The sequence below is a fragment of the Podarcis pityusensis genome, assembly GCF_964106645.2.
Source record: "Podarcis pityusensis genome assembly, chromosome: 17".
Lineage (NCBI taxonomy): Eukaryota > Metazoa > Chordata > Lepidosauria > Squamata > Lacertidae > Podarcis > Podarcis pityusensis.
In genome coordinates, this window is record NC_138042.1 from 11,190,778 (window position 1) to 11,206,683 (window position 15,906).

At 44.3% G+C, this 15,906-nt stretch overlaps 1 protein-coding gene across 2 annotated transcripts in view; it reads right to left on the reverse strand.

Moving 5' to 3' along the window:
* Window positions 1-15,906, reverse strand: part of LOC308466685 (alpha-2-macroglobulin-like protein 1) — a 53,121-nt gene that overhangs the window by 19,303 nt on the left and 17,912 nt on the right. For both annotated transcript variants that reach the window (XM_080987708.1, XM_080987707.1), the window contains exons 11-18: window positions 14,331-14,440; window positions 13,261-13,422; window positions 12,517-12,753; window positions 9,410-9,473; window positions 7,645-7,790; window positions 5,877-6,023; window positions 5,129-5,293; window positions 185-275 (exon numbers count right to left, since the gene is read on the reverse strand). In XM_080987708.1, the coding sequence (XP_080843834.1) occupies window positions 185-275; window positions 5,129-5,293; window positions 5,877-6,023; window positions 7,645-7,790; window positions 9,410-9,473; window positions 12,517-12,753; window positions 13,261-13,422; window positions 14,331-14,440 (1,122 nt within the window). The remainder of the gene's footprint in view (window positions 1-184; window positions 276-5,128; window positions 5,294-5,876; window positions 6,024-7,644; window positions 7,791-9,409; window positions 9,474-12,516; window positions 12,754-13,260; window positions 13,423-14,330; window positions 14,441-15,906) is intronic.

A 15,906-nucleotide genomic window follows, 5' to 3' on the forward strand; every position in this document is an offset into this window, starting at 1 on the left:
TTTTGCATGCTTGCGCTTCTGCAATGCTTCAAAAACTTATACAGCTCTTTAAAAGCATGATCTGTCTCTAGCCAAGGGTTCAATAAAAGGAAAGGTAGATAAAAAGGATGAGTCTTGTTATATCCCACCCTGCCAAAGGGAGGCTCCAGTTGAGAAACTGTCAAATTATGATTGTGATTCTCACCTAAGCCATAGCGAACAGGTGTCATTTCTGGCAATCTACAGGACACTGGCTTCTTAATTTTGGTGTTGGTTATAACTTTCATATTTAATTGCTGTAAAAATCAAAGAGAAAAGTGAGGGATGGCATATGAGAGCAACATGAAATGAAAGAAAAATTCTATGAGGCAAGGTCATTTGAATCTCTGGCAGGGAAATCATTGCAAAATGCTCTGCGTTCCAATAATGGATGTGTACAAGGTTTGACCCACAATTCCACAGAAATGATTTGAGACTCACACGCTGCATATTACGTTGTGTTACAACATTAATCTCTGCTCAGGTGTCAATCAAGGGAAATAGAGGAGGAGATGAGGTTTATCTGAAAGCTCATTTGGCTCTCATCAAGATCAGCTAGGCAATATTTTTGGCCCTGTTGGCTTCATATCTTTGCCTCAAGGAAAACGATTTCTCTGAAGACTCTGAAATTGACATTTTTAGGTCACTACTTTATATTCCCACGTTACAAGAATGCACATATAGACCACAAAACAGAAGCCCACTCCTCTTTTAAGATTACAAAATGTAGCTCCAGATTTATAGGCACGGGCACACATTTCACAGAAACACACTGGTGTGTTATGCTTCCCACTTCATGTGCATTGTATCATGTCCCCCCCCCCTTGTTCTTTGTGGAACACTATTTATTTATTTATTTATTTATTTATATTTGAATGGCCTATAGACCACTTTTCAGGCAAGCTGCCTCTCAAATTCATAAAATCCAACAGGAAAGGCAGTTGAAAAATTAAAACATCCAGTTCTATCCTGCGAACATACAAACCAACAAAATACCGTATTTTTTGCTCTATAAGACTCACTTTTTCCCTCCTAAAAAGTAAGGGGAAATGTGTGTGTGTGTCTTATGGAATGAATGCAGGCTGCGCAGCTATCCCAGAAGCCAGAACAGCAAGAGGGATTGCTGCTTTCGCTGCGCAGCGATCCCTCTTGTTCTGGCTTCTGAGATTCAGAATATTTTTTTCTCTTGTTTTCCTCCTCCAAAAACTAGGTGCACCTTATGGTCTGGTGCGTCAGCCATCACCACAACAGCCACCTGAAATCACTTCGCTAATTCTACAAATGAAATCTGGCAAAGCCCCAGGAAGTGATTTCATTGTCGCTGAACTTCTGAAAGCGCAAATAAACTGGTGGGCCCCGGTCCTTGCAAATCTATTTTCATATATAGATAAGACAACTGAAATCCCTAAAGATTGGGGACTAGCTATAATTGTTCCCATATTTAAAAAGGGCAACCCCTCTGATCCATCTAATTATAGACCAATTAGTCTCCTGAATGTGATCTGTAAACTTTATACAAAACATCTATGCCTAAAATTATGTGAATGGTTAGATCATATTAACTTGCTAGAAACTGAACAAGCAGGGTTTACATCCGGACGTTCCACCATTGATCACTGCTTAGTGTTAGATTACTTTGTCTATAAGTATGCGAAATATTGGAAAAAGTCATTATATGCGGCCTTTGTGGACCTAAAGGCAGCATTTGATTCTGTATCCAGGAGTAGGCTCTGGGCCAAATTGGCCAATATGGGTATTAACAGAAGGTTATTACTTCTGATGATTAAGCTTCATGAGAACAATACCCTCCAGATAAGACTTGCACAGGACGGCAGACTCTCTAGAGAAATCCCAGTCCAAAGAGGAGTTAGACAAGGATGCCTATTAGCCCCATTCCTATTTAACATCTATGTTAACTCCCTGGTCACATGCTGCCGTGAAATTGAAACCCACCCCCCTGTGTTCTCTAACGGCAGAAAAGTACCAGTTTTAATGTATGCGGATGACGCTGTTCTTCTCTCTCAAACCAAAGTGGGTCTGAAACGTGCCTTAGGAAAGTTTAGCGACCAATGTAACACTGAACTGTTAACAATTAACTTTGCCAAAACCAAAATTGTACATTTTAATCGCTCCTTCAGGAAGGATAATTGGAGCGTAAAGGGAAACGCCATTGAACAGACTAAGACCTTCCAATACTTAGGCATTACTTTCTCTTATAATGCCAAATTGTCAACACACTTGACCACATCAGCTATATCAGCAGAAAGAAGTGCAAATGCTATCCTTAGATTATTCAGAAGGAAAGGAGCTGGCTTCCTCCCGATGGCCCTAACAGTCTTTCAGGCAAAATCTTTAGCCCAACTTCTATATGGCTCTCAAATTAGCCCCTCTGCCAACCTTAAGACCCTTGAAACAGTACAATCTAAATTCTTAAGATCATTATTTGCTACCCCTAAGTGTACACCTAATGCAGTCTTAAGGCAAGAGGCAGGACTGCCCAGAGTGGAATTAAAAGTCTGGGAACAAGCAATATCCCTCTGGCTGAAAATCCATTACAATCCTAAAGGTCTATTATCTTGCTTCCTGGCCGCAGTTCCCTATCCTCCTTGGCTTATGCAAATAACTAACAAGATCAAACAAATTGGCCTAAACCCTGAAAATCTTTTTATTGGAACTCTGAACAAGGCAAAAGCTACTATCACTCGGAGACTTTATGATATCGAATTACAACAAGAAGGCGCCCTACTCCCGGAGACGTATAGATGTTTAAAAGCTTGGCCTAATTTTGCAGCTGCCCCTTACTTAACTAACATCACTAACGAAGCCTATAGATGGGCTTTCTCTAGAGCCCGCTTTGAGACAATGCCCTCAGCAGTCCTGTACGGCAAATTCACGCGGGTTCCAATGCATGCGCGTCTCTGCCCTTGTATGTCTAATAAGGTAGAATCTGTCACACACATTCTTCTATCTTGCGAATTCTATAGTGAAGAACGAGTTCAACTTATTTTACCGCTTCTATCAAAATTTATACCCCTTCAATATTATTTGGAATCCTCCCCTGAAATTCTTCGAAAATACCTCCTGGAAGATTCCTCAAGCTCAATATCATATGAGGTGGCTAAATTTTGCACTTTAGTAATTAAGAAGCGTAAATCTCTTCTGTTGAATGGCACACTGCGAAGTTCCCTTGTGTAACCTTTTTTCTTTCCTGAAGTTGTTGCTGATTTCTTGTTGTCTGATCTTGTGGTGTTTAGTGTCACTGGCTTTGGCCGCAATAAAACTTGAAACAACAGCCACCACTGATAATCCAGATTAGCTTCCCAAATTCATGATAAAAAGGGTCATTAATGCTTGCCTGATCTCACTTAGAAACATATTCCATAATTGTGGAGCCACTTCTGAAAAGGCCCTGTTGTGTGTGTCCATCAGCCTAATTATTTGCACAGACTGGCAACTCAAGAAATCTCCAAATAGGATCTTAAAGTATGGGCAGATTGTAACAGGTGCAGGCAGTCCTTAAGAGAACCTGGTCCTCAACCATTAATGGGTTTTAAGGTTATAACCAGGACTTTGAACTTGGCCTGGAAATGCCTTAGTGCAGGGGTCAGCAACCTTTTTTAGCCATGGGCCAGTCCACCGTCCCTCAGACCATGTGGTGGGCCAGACTATATTTTGGGGGGGAAATGAACGAATTCCTATGCCCCACAAATAACCCAGAGATGCATTTTAAATAAAAGCACACATTCTGCTCATGTAAAAACACCAGGCAGGCCTCACAAATAACCCAGAGATAGATTTTAAATAAAAGGACACATTCTATTCATGTAAACACTCATGTAAAAACACGCTGATCCATGGGCTGGATTGAGAAGGCGATTGGGCCACATCCGGCTCACAGGCCTTAGGTTGCCTACCCCTGCCTTAGTGGCACAATATTCAGCCACTCAGCCTTAACTAGTAGTCAGGCGGTTGCATTTTGCCATAGTTGAGGTTTCTAAACCATCTTCAAAATAAGAGTGCACTGCACTTGTCTAGCCTGGAAGTCACTAGTGCATGCACAACAATTGTAAATTTGGTGCTCTCCAAATAGGGTTACAGCTAGCATAACAGATGACGCTGGTAATAAGGCATCCCTGGCCAACACTATCATATAAGCTTTCCCAAGTAGCACCAACAGCACCTTAGTCTCGTCAAGATTAAGTTCCAATTGTTTACGCTTTTCCAACCTTGTACAGTCTCCAAACACTGATTCATAATTTCAACAGCCCTCCTGGGACAAGCAGGTGGAAACTGGGTTCCATCTACATATTAATGACACTTCAGCCCAAACCTCCAAATGACTTCTCATGTGGATACTGATAAGCTTGGGCAATAGAACAGAACCCCAAGAAACCCCATTGGAATGGAAATCCCCCAACGCCATTTTCTGAGAGCAATTCTCCAAGAAGAACTGGAGCTGCTGTAGACTGGACAAGTGGTCCAGAAGGATACCATGGTTGATAGTACTGAAAGCTGCTGAAAGATCCAAGAGAAGCAGGAAAAGTCCTTTTCAGTTCCAAAACTGAGTCTGAAGCCAGACTGGAAATAAGTCTTCAGGAGGACTTCTGAAGTCCACATCCCTGCCCAGGTCTGGCAGATTTCACTAGCCAAGAAGGGCAAGGATCAGCTGGTAGGCTTCATCCCTTCAAGGAAACTATCTACATTCTCAGCATGCACAAGCAGAAAGCATGACAAACAACATGCTTTCAAGCAACATGACAAGATGATTCATTAGCCTCAACCATCTCCGTCTCTGTTACAATTATATGGCATCCAGATTATATGACATACCTGCAAAATGCAAGCTTTAGAGAGTTCCTGACTCACTGAGTTCTCTTTGCTCCTCAGTTGTTGCTGCGCTGAGCTTATCTATAGATTGGTTTAGTGTGTCATCTGAATCTGGGCTCGTAGTTTAACAGTCCCACAAAAACCATGAGCTGTAAATCACAGGACAAACCTTGGAAGCTCCTCCTTATTTAATGATCCTGGGAACCATCACAATGTATGCCATCGACAACCCAAAACAAAGGAGGTTTCAGAGAAGACTGGATTAGGAACAGATGGTACTCACTTTGAACAGGCTGTAGGCATCAGCCTGGGTTTGGAACCAGGGGGCCATAATGGACCGTTTTGTCTTTAGACGCTCAGAAGGTAGACAAGGATATGGCTCAAAGTCTTCCAGGTCAAAGTAAAACCCTCTGGAGCCAGTCAGACTAGACTCAATATGTTTATACACCTGAAAGCAGAGATTTCTGGATTGAGTTTGAGCTGACCAGTTAACAAGTCCCACAGTTGATATGAACATTTTTTATCCCAAAATGCATAACCTTGAATTTCATTCCATCTTACTCCAGGTCACGCCCATTTAATTTCATTCTTGGGATTAAGATGTGGTATCTGCTGTGTTTATATTCATTCTGGTACCCCTATTAACTACAGAGGTACTTATCTCCACAAAATTGTATTTGAGTTGACAAGTGTTCTTCCTGTACTATAATGTAGCCTGCCTCTTTTTTTAGGTCAATGGTAGAGGAGGAATAATACTGGAATTAGAATTATTATTATTTTTTAAAAAATGTAATTTTTATTAAATTTCTGTTTTACAATTTAAAAAACTCATTTAAACAATCTTAAAATATTAATGACTTCCCTTCTTCTCTTTCTATTGATCATTTTGCATATCATAAATCCCTGCATAGTTTACAAAAACTAAACCGTTTAGTATTCCATTATTGCATCCATCAAAACTTATCAGGCCTTATCAGAGGCAATAATAGTGGAATTGATTGAGCCTAAGTGGGAAGGATGAGCTCTCTTACTTCCTCTGGGGTCAGTGTTGCATTTCCCTTCAGCGCGACGCTTTTGTCCACAGCACGGAGAGAGCACAGTGCGCCAGGGGCAGCTTCGATTTGCAGGTTGACCTTTGCCCCTGGAAGTTCCTCTGTCTCAGAGAAGCCCAGAGTCACCTGCAGATGGAGACAGATTATCAGATGGAAAACCTGAACTGGAAAGCAATAATTTAGAACACCAAAGAGAGAAAAGATGCAGAGGGAAGACTACTATTTATCTCCACTCATTCACTCAGTTTTTATATAGAATCTAGATCAGCCTGGTGCCCTCCTTCCAGATGTTTTTGACTACAGCTCACTTCAGCCCCAGGCATTTGGAGGGCAGCAGGTTGCACTGACTGATCTAGATGATGTTTACTGTGAACACTGCGTTCCTTTGCATTTATGTTTCCCCACTATTGTCACGTCATCTAGGTTTTTTTTACTTTTACTTTTTAAAAAAATTCACCATAATTACAGTGCTATTTATTCAGGTGTGAAACACACTATTATTTCAGAGGGGTGATCTGTAACGTTGCTGGCGATTATGTGTTACCCTACGTCTTCAACTCCAGTGAAACCCAGCCTAACCACAATCAACAGCATTACAGTCATATCTTGGAAGTCAAATGGGATCCATTCCGGAAGTCCGTTCGACTTCCAAAACGTTCAAAAACCAAAGTGTGGCTTCTCATTGGCTGCAGGAAGCTCCTGCAGCCAATCAGAAGCCACAGAAGCCCCATTGGATGTTCGGCTTCCAAAAATAGTTCGCAAACCGGAACAGTCACTTTTGGGTTTGCGACGTTGGGGAGCCAAAACGTTCGAGAACTAAGCTGTTCAAAAACCAAGGTATGGCTGTACTTAATTTAGGAAGTGTGTGTGTGAAGTTAATATTTGCAGAAATCCAGAGATTTAAGAAGAAGAAGAAGAAGAGTTTGGATTTGATATCCCGCCTTTCACTCCCTTTAAGGAGTCTCAAAGCGGCTAACATTCTCCTTTCCCTTCCTCCCCCACAACAAACACTCTGTGAGGTGAGTGGGGCTGAGAGACTTCAGAGAAGTGTGACTAGCCCAAGGTCACCCAGCAGCTGCATGTGGAGGAGCGGAGACGCGAACCCGGTTCATCAGGTTACGAGTTTACCGCTCTTAACCACTACACCACACTGGAGTGGACTGGAGAGAAGGTGGAGGCAGCTGAGTTTGCGGCTCCTGGGACTCTCCTGCCCTTTCCCCCATCTTACCCTGCTCTCTCCAGCCACAGCGATGGACAATGCTCAGGTCACGCTGAGCAGGACTAGCAAAGCACTACAGTATAGCCATGCTCCCCATGCTACACCACTGTACGTCATGCACTATTTTAATGCTTGCCAATGTGTGTGTGATTTAAACCATCCTAGTGAGAAAGCAAAATGGGTGCAAATATGGAGAGTGATGGCTCGATCACAGAACTTTCAGCCCATCTGCCTTGAGCCATACATATGCATAATATATTTTAAAAAATAAAAAATTGTCCAGTAGCACCTTAGAGACCAATTAAGTTTGTCCTTGGTATCTGAAGAAGTGTGCATGCACACGAAAGCTTATACAAAGAACAAACTTAGTTGGTCTCTAAGGTGTTACTGGACAATTTTTTAATTTTTAAAAATATATTTTGACTGCGTCAGACCAACACGGCTACCTACCTGAATCTATATGTATAATATGTGCTCCCTTCTTGCCCTGTGCGCCACTTTGCTGTCCCAGGAACTATATGTACTAACCTTGTGTTTGAAGCACTTCTCTATTCTGAAATTATCCACGTCAGCCGCCACCTCACCATCCAGAAACACAGCGTACAGAAGAAGTCTGACTGTGGGTGCCAGGTCAGAGCTCGTAGACAAGGTGAGGGAGAAGGTTCCTTTCAGAGCTGGGTCAGGGGGAAGGGAGAATGGTGGGAAAGGAAAGAGAAGGAGAGCAACCATGTCTTACAGCATGAGAAAAAACATCCCTGTGAATCTCACTTCTGCCGGATGGTGGTAAAGCTAAAAAAATCAAGGAGACCCACCCCAAACGCAGCCAGCTCACCTGCGCATTGCAGGAGTATTCCAACCCTCATGTCTTCAACCTAATAACTGGTTTATTGCCAAGAAGAAATTCCGTTCTGCACCACGTGGTGAGTTCTAAAATAAACCCGTTTCCATCTGTTTAGGTTCGCCTAGCAGTCCACTCTGGTAATTCACCTTACCTGAAGACACTGACTGTGGATCTGATAGTAAAGGTAAAGGGACCCCTGACCATTAGGTCCAGTCGTGATCGACTCTGGGGTTGCGGTGCTCATATTGCTTTATTGGCCGGGGGGGCCAGTGTACAGCTTCCGGGTCATGTGGCCAGCATGACTAAGCTGCTTCTGGCAAACCAGAGCAGCGCACGGAAACGCCGTTTACCTTCCCGCCGGAGTGGTACCTATTTATCTACTTGCACTTTGACGTGCTTTTGAACTGCTAGGTTGGCAGGAGCAGGGATTCGAACCACTGACCTTCTGATCGGCAAGTCCTAGGCTCTGTGGTTTAACCCACAACTGCTTAAAAACAAAACCTTTAGAATGAGATCTTTGCCAAGTGAAAAACCTCAGGAATCGCTCCTAAGGTTTAATTCTGCTCAGTGTCAGGAAGTTATGTCTAGCACTGTACATGCTCTCCAAGCTGGGGTTGCACCCCTGCTTGTGTCGCTTCACTCACCAACTCTGCACCAAACCCCAACCCTCTCACCAAACCTACTGCCTCTTACATCTTGCCAAACACACTTCCTCTCCTCACACAACACCAAAACTACCAACCCCTCCTCTATACCTTGCAAAATCCACCCACCCCCTCTCCTGAGAGCTTGCCAAACCACCCCTTCCTATTACCTTAGAGCTGTTCCAGCGCCCCTGGAATGCCCACTTCTGTCTCCCGCCTCTGTTTCTCTTCTCATACTCCAAAGCTGCTAAGATGACTCAGCAGCTCTCAGAAGGCTGTGATCACACTGCAGTTTGCAATGCCACCTATTGGAAGCCAAGCAAACTGCTGCGTGATGACAACCTTACCTTTTTATGATATGTAAACACACACGCGCACACGGAGGGACAATTAATATAGGGAGATTATTTGGGATTTTTCATGTCAGTTCAGATCTTCTGCTGTATAATTGTAATGGGCCAAAGAAGAAAGCATAACATTAGGACTCAGTTCAGGCATCAACTCTATGTTTTGTGCTATTGTTTTACTAGATCTCATGCTGCTGGCAATGACTGTTTCTGATATGATACCTTAATTTGAAATTTTATAGTATTTTTAGCATGGTGTTATTATTTTATTCTGCTCTTATCATAGGTTGCCTTGCAGATCTGAAATGGCCTGTTTGAAAGGTGGGTTTGAAATTGAATAAATAATAACTGAAAGAAACACCAGACCAGGCAGATCAGGCGCACCAAGCATGTTCATCTTGATAACGCATTGTGCTTCCCATGAGGCTTATTTGATGGAACAGCATAGTTCTCCCACTTACTCTCATCCTGGCCAATTGGCACCTGCTTCTTTCCACTGAAGGCAATCTTCCCTTTGGACACAATCTGCAGGGAGACAATATGTTAGGCCAGGGACAAAAGCAAGAGCCAGCCCTCACCTCTTCGGCACTAGAGATACAGAAAAAGGGAGAGGGGAGTGAGACAGGGAAAGACTAGAGTCATGGATTTTGCTGTAGGAAGACCATAGTGAGATTTTGAGATATCTTGAGTTCTGAGGGAGAGAAAGATGTGGTCACAGTACAGATACCATGGCAGTTGCGTGTCTGATATAGGTGTCTGAAAAGACATTTGTCTTATTCACACAATGCATTTTTAGAGAGAACACCCGAGGGCCAAATTACTTGTAGCCCAGGAGATATGGGATCAGGATCTCCCAATTTTCTAAGAAGAGGAGGAGGAGAGCACCAGATCAGAGAGGCAGGGAATACTGATAACTATATATTTTCACCAGTATGGCAAATGCAGCTGTGGAAGAAGAAAAATGCTAATTGGGAGAACGGTGCACTGATTGGGGAAACCTCTGTCCCGGCGCCTTAGTCCTGACACACACCCTTTCCACACCATGAATGGCATTCATTCTATTTTATTGCTTTCAGAGCACACACAATGTTATTTCTGAAGCGCCCCTGCAGAGCTTAGATGGAAGTGAGGTAGTCAAGGAAGAAGTAAGAGAGTTGTAGCAAGACCCAGAGGACAGAAGACGAATGCTGACAGGAATCAACTGGGTCTGGAGGAGAGAACAGAGCTGACCTGGGATGGTCACACGAGCTTTTTCCTCGGCAGCATCTCTGTGTCTGGCAAGCTCCCTGTTTCTTGTTATTGTGATTTTGAAACCCCTATATACTAGGTGTGCGTGCTAAGAGCAAAATGCCTTTGCTTCTGAAAAGCAACGGGCCTGTTATATTATACTGATAACACTGCTATCAGCCTTACAATGTTTAAAAAAGTAACCACAACAAATACTCTTAGACAGGGGTCAGCAAGGTTTACCTCACCTGGGCCGCTTCACTCCCGCAGAGATCGCTCCGGGGGCTGGATCGCATCTGCGCAGACGCAATTTCCAGCGCCGGGGAAGCAAATCCCTGCTCTGAACTGCACTGGTTTAGCACAGCACGCAGGGACTCGTCGAGCGGGCGGCTTGGTTCAGGGGCAGCTCGTGGGCTGTTTAAATGACCCCCGTGGGCCGCTTGTGGCCCATGGGCAGCAGGTTGCCGACCCCTGCTCTTAGATCTCTCTTTTACCATTTAATTTAACCTCAGGTTAGTGGCATCAAACCTTGCCCACTTCCCCTTAATTGTACCTGTCTGCCCCTCCCTAACACACACACATACACACAGCACTTATGGCACTTGACACTTGACACTTTCATATTTGGATGTTCTGGAGAATATATGCAGGTTTAAACTTCACACATGATATTAAAGGTAAAGGTAAACAGACCCCTGACCATTAGGTCCAGTCGTGGCCGACTCTGGGGTTGCGGCGCTCATCTCGCTATATTAGCCGAGGGAGCCGGCGTACAGCTTCCGGGTCATGTGGCCAGCATGACTAAGCCGCTTCTGGCGAACCAGAGCAGCGCACGGAAATGCCGTTTACCTTCCCGCTGGAGCGATACCTATTTATCTACTTGCACTTTGACGTGCTTTCGAATTGCTAGGTTGGCAGGAGCAGGGACAGAGCAATGGGAGCTCATCCCGTCGCGGGGATTCAAACCACCGACCTTCTGATCGGCAAGCCCTAGGCTCTGTGGTTTAACCCACAGCGCCACCCACATCCCTTACACATGATATTCAATCTGATGCAAATCAAGGGCCACTCCAGCCCAGTAGTATTTTATTGGGGGTGTATTCCTCAGTGTGTTCTTGACACAGTAATGGTGTGTTAAGGATGGTGGATTTATTCTGTTTAGTTTGTTCTGCAATGCTTCCACATTATTGCTGTCTGGAGGGGCTATAGCACAGCAAAAGAACAAACATAAACCCGAACACTGGTGGTATATAAAGTTACAGGGTTTCAGCAGGAAGTTACAGGATGTGCACTGATTGGAAGTGAAGTGGTGTGACTACCCCAAAACTTTCGCAAGTGCAAACAGTATTGGAAATGGGATTGCTTGCAGCCGCCCAAATAGGATCATGAGCATAAATGGTCATGAATGTGCAGTAAAGAGGATGTCTTATTTCTGCCCCTCCCCAAGTTTTCTACTTCTTTCAGGTCATTATTAGTGGCAAAGTGCCCCATCAACATAAGTCTGAGAAAAATCTCTGCTTGAGGAAAAGCTCTTTTTAGCAGTTTTTGTGGAATGTGAAACACAAGAGCAGTCAAGTACAACATCCCTAGAGTGGACATAAAAAGGGGAAGTCTGGACCAGCCAGTTGGAACTTCCTGTTTCCTCCTAGGCTGGGACAGACTTCCTCTACATGTGACCAGAGGTGGGCATGGCCTCACCTATGCAGGTAAAAAAATACCTCAGCGGAGGCTGCCATCTCTCTGACTACATTCGTCGAAGAAGCAACATCTGCTTATCCTAAGGTGCTCTCTTGGCTTCCAGCCAAGAGAGGACAAAGGAGCTGTCTCTTTATGGGATAGATTCCAGGTATATTACTTTTGTAACTTAAGTCTGCCTTCTGGGATCCATCTGTGAACAGAATGAGTGAGTGCGTAAACTCTTTTTATACTTTTATAGAAGATTGTGCCGTGTCTTTCTTTTTATGAGGGACTAAAGGGGAAATTACCAAGGATAGTTATTTCAGAGGCTTTAGCGAGTCTGAGCAAACGCATCCGCTGTGCAAGTTTAAAAAGGGGAATGTTACTCTGCTAAATTGTAGAAATTGTTAACACAAGTTGGAAAGGATATAATCAAACAATATATCCTCTCCTGCATCCCTGAACATTCCCACAGTTTTCCTGTTAGTCTTCTGTTTTCTCTCTCTCTGCTGAGATTCTTTCCCACCTTCTTTAATATTGTCTCTTCTTCAAGCTTGCATTTTTCTTCTTCTTCCTTTTTTTCTTTCCCTCCCCCCCCCCATACAGCATTTGCTTCTCTTTCTCATATTGCTCCAGGCGTTTCCACCAATTGCTAGACACTCACCAAGTAATAGAAATCTACGTGGTCGGCTTCCGGGCCCAGCTCTTTCCGATCAAGGATGTAATCCACCAGCACTTCCTGGTCTTTTCCACAGGGCAGCTCTTCCTCCACATGCTGGATCTCGAGGAAACTGTTGCTTTCTGAGTAGAAGGGCATCAGCCATACGAAAGCTTCATTCCGTATTGTCTCCAGGAAGTCAAAGGAAATGGGCTCAGTCTGCTTTAAAATAGTGTACCTGCCCTAGAAAGCAAAAAGGGACAGGAGGCGTCAGAAACAAACAATAGGTCAAAGGTTTTTGGTTGGTGACTGAAAGAACCAGATGCACGTCAGAGGTTAAAATACAAAAGGAATTGGAAAGTTAATTGTACTGATGAGTTGTCAATGATGACATAGGTTAATGATAAAAGGAAAGTGTATTAAGGCTCATTTGCAAAAGTTCCAGTAGGCACTTGCATAGGATAAATAAGCAAAAGTGAAAAGGAACAAAAGAAGCCCTTTATTTGTTATTTCAAATTATACGCTGCTAGCAACAACAACAACAAAATAATTTTTCATACACACACCCATAATAAGGTAACGGAGCTTGGATACAAACCAACCATGATAACACCCCAATCCATGCTAAACATCTTAAGAAAACCACAAACTTACAAATTTAGAAGGGGCACAGCTGTGAAAGGGTGTGGCTCTGCGCTTCTGAATTTGCCACTACAATGCTGCTCCTTTGCCAATATGCTCATGACTCACCCGTAGAGAAACCGTGTCTTTCCATTCTGTTGTGTCCAAGGAGAAAGCAACTTCGCCATTCTCATCTGTGCGGTAAGGAAGGTTTGTCTCCACGTCATTGACATCGACAGTAAGATAGACCGTCTCATTCTTGAAGGGTACGTCGTTGATGGTGCATTTCATCTGCAAGAACAAACTGGGAATTAATGCCATGTTAGTCTCCTCTGATGGCAATTAGGTGGGCTATAAGAAGTAACTGGATTTACTGAAACAACTTTCCTCTTTCTTAAATTGCACGAAATATAAAAATAATTTGTTGAAAAAGGCTCTTTCAAGTAAAGTTGAATTACCGTATTTTTTGCTCTATAAGACTCACTTTTTCCCTCCGAAAAAGGGAGGGGAAATGTCTGTGCGTCTTATGGAGTGAATGCAGGCTGTGCAGCTATCCCAGAAGTCAGAACAGCAAGAGGGATTGCTGCTTTCACTGCACAGCGATCCTTCCTGCTGTTCTGGCTTCTGAGATTCAGAATATTTTTTTTCTTGTTTTCCTCCTCCAAAAACTAGGTGCGTCTTGTGGTCTGGTGCGTCTTATAGAGCGAAAAATACGGTAAATATATGATTAAGTCTGCAGTCCTGTATGCTGTTTCCGGGACGTCAGTCCCATTTAACTCAGTGTGGGTGACCTCCAAGCAGAGAGATACAGTTTTGCACACTAGGAGGGTCTATGAACTAGGTATGCATGCACACCAAAGGCACAAATCTCTTCACAGAAACAAAAGAGTGGTCTTGGTTCAGAACATTTTCTATAATTTACATCTGACAAATGCTCCTAAAATACATGGCTTTTGGTTATGTAAGCTTGAATACAGAAATTAGCATTTAAACCTCGCTGGACACCCTCCCAGGTGAAATATTTGTTTATTTCCTTATCTCTTTGCTGCCCCCACTCTTCAAACCTTGAGCATCACCTTTAAAAACAGCCTCTCCCCAACCTTCCAATCAGATATTGAGCTATTTTAGGCGACTGAGCTGTCTCATCAGCTGTCTGGCTGAGAGAGAGAGATTGGGCAAAGCTGTATTTAGGACCTCACCTTTCCAGTGTATGGAAATCCATGCTTATAGAATGGATTGAGATTTAGGAACTGCACGTTTGCTACTCTGGCGACAACAGAGAAGCCACCGGTTCCTGCGACTTTCACTCCTGAAAAAGAGAGGTGACATCCGGACTCAGCGCAGCTGTGGGAAGTGTGTCACACACACACACACACACACACACACACACCAGGGAGGAGTAGCAGCATTGTATATAAAGGATATGTACACTTGTGAAGAAATCTACGGCCTGGAGCATGAAAAGCAGTTTGACAGTATACGGGTAAAAATTGTAGGAGAGAGAAACAACAGTGACCTTACTGTCACTGTTCTTGCAGGAGGAGACTGAGAGGAGATATGATGGCCATCTTCAAATACAGTGGTACCTTGGGTTAAGAACTTAATTCGTTCTGGAGGTCTGTTCTTAACCTGAAACTGATCTTAACCTGAGGTACCGCTTTAGCTAATGGGGCTTCCCGCCGCCGCTGCATCGCTGCGGCGCAATTTCTGTTCTCATCCTGAAGCAAAGTGCTTAACCCAAGGTACTATTTCTGGGTTAGCGGAGTCTGTAACCTGAAGCGTCTGTAATCTGATGGGTCTGTAATCTGAGGTACCACTGTATCTTAAGGGCCGTCACATGGAGGAGGGAGCATGCTTGTTTTCTCCTGCTCTGGAGAGTAGGACTCGAACCAATGGCTTCAAGTTGCAAGAAAGTAGATACCAACTAAACACTTGGAAAAACTTTGCGTGGACAGGCGGAGTCCCCAGGTCCCGAGCGGCCCCCCCCATCATGTGGAACAACGACTCAAGACAACGTGCTATGGGATTAAATTGGCCACAACTTTACTAAATTTCAAATTGGGTAGACCTTGGCTCAGGCATTGGGCGTTCTCCCTCCCCGGTCCCCAGCCGGGGACCTAGGGAGCATCAGGGTTATCCAGTGTTTGTGTGGGGGATGGGCCGGCTCTGGAGAACATATGTTCAAGCAGAGATAGCCGCCCCCGTTACGCCGCCGCTGCAGGGGAGAGCAATGACGACTTTTCGGCGTACGGTCAAAGCCTCCCTTCAGAAACCCCTTTAACGGGGAACCCTGGTATCGCTGCTGCAAGAGGAAGATGGACAAAAGGATTCCGCCCAAGGCCTGATACTGCCAAAGCTGTGACGTTTTGCTACGGGAAAGGCAAAACCTGCCAATGCAGGGAAATTCCTTTCCGGCCCTTTGACAGCGACCTTAACGTAGCAGCGCCCGCATACCTGTAAGAAAAGTTAACCTGCAAAATCTGTGAAGAAAAGTTAACCTGCAAAATAAGGCATTAACTGAGGGTGGGTAGGGTGGGAGAAGCTCTGGAGCCAAGTGAGGATTCCCAGGTAAGATCCTCCCTCTATTGTGTGGGCATGTAATCCCTCCCCCTCCTGGCCTGATCTCCTTGGCAACGCTTCCCCCAGGTGGGATTGGACAACTGACTGGGGTAGGCGGAGACCTCCAGGTATCCCACCTGAGGGAAGGCAAAGCCAAGCCTATGCTGATGGAGCCGCTCCAGATCCAGGGGCTGCGCGCGTCCAGGCAAAGGTCGC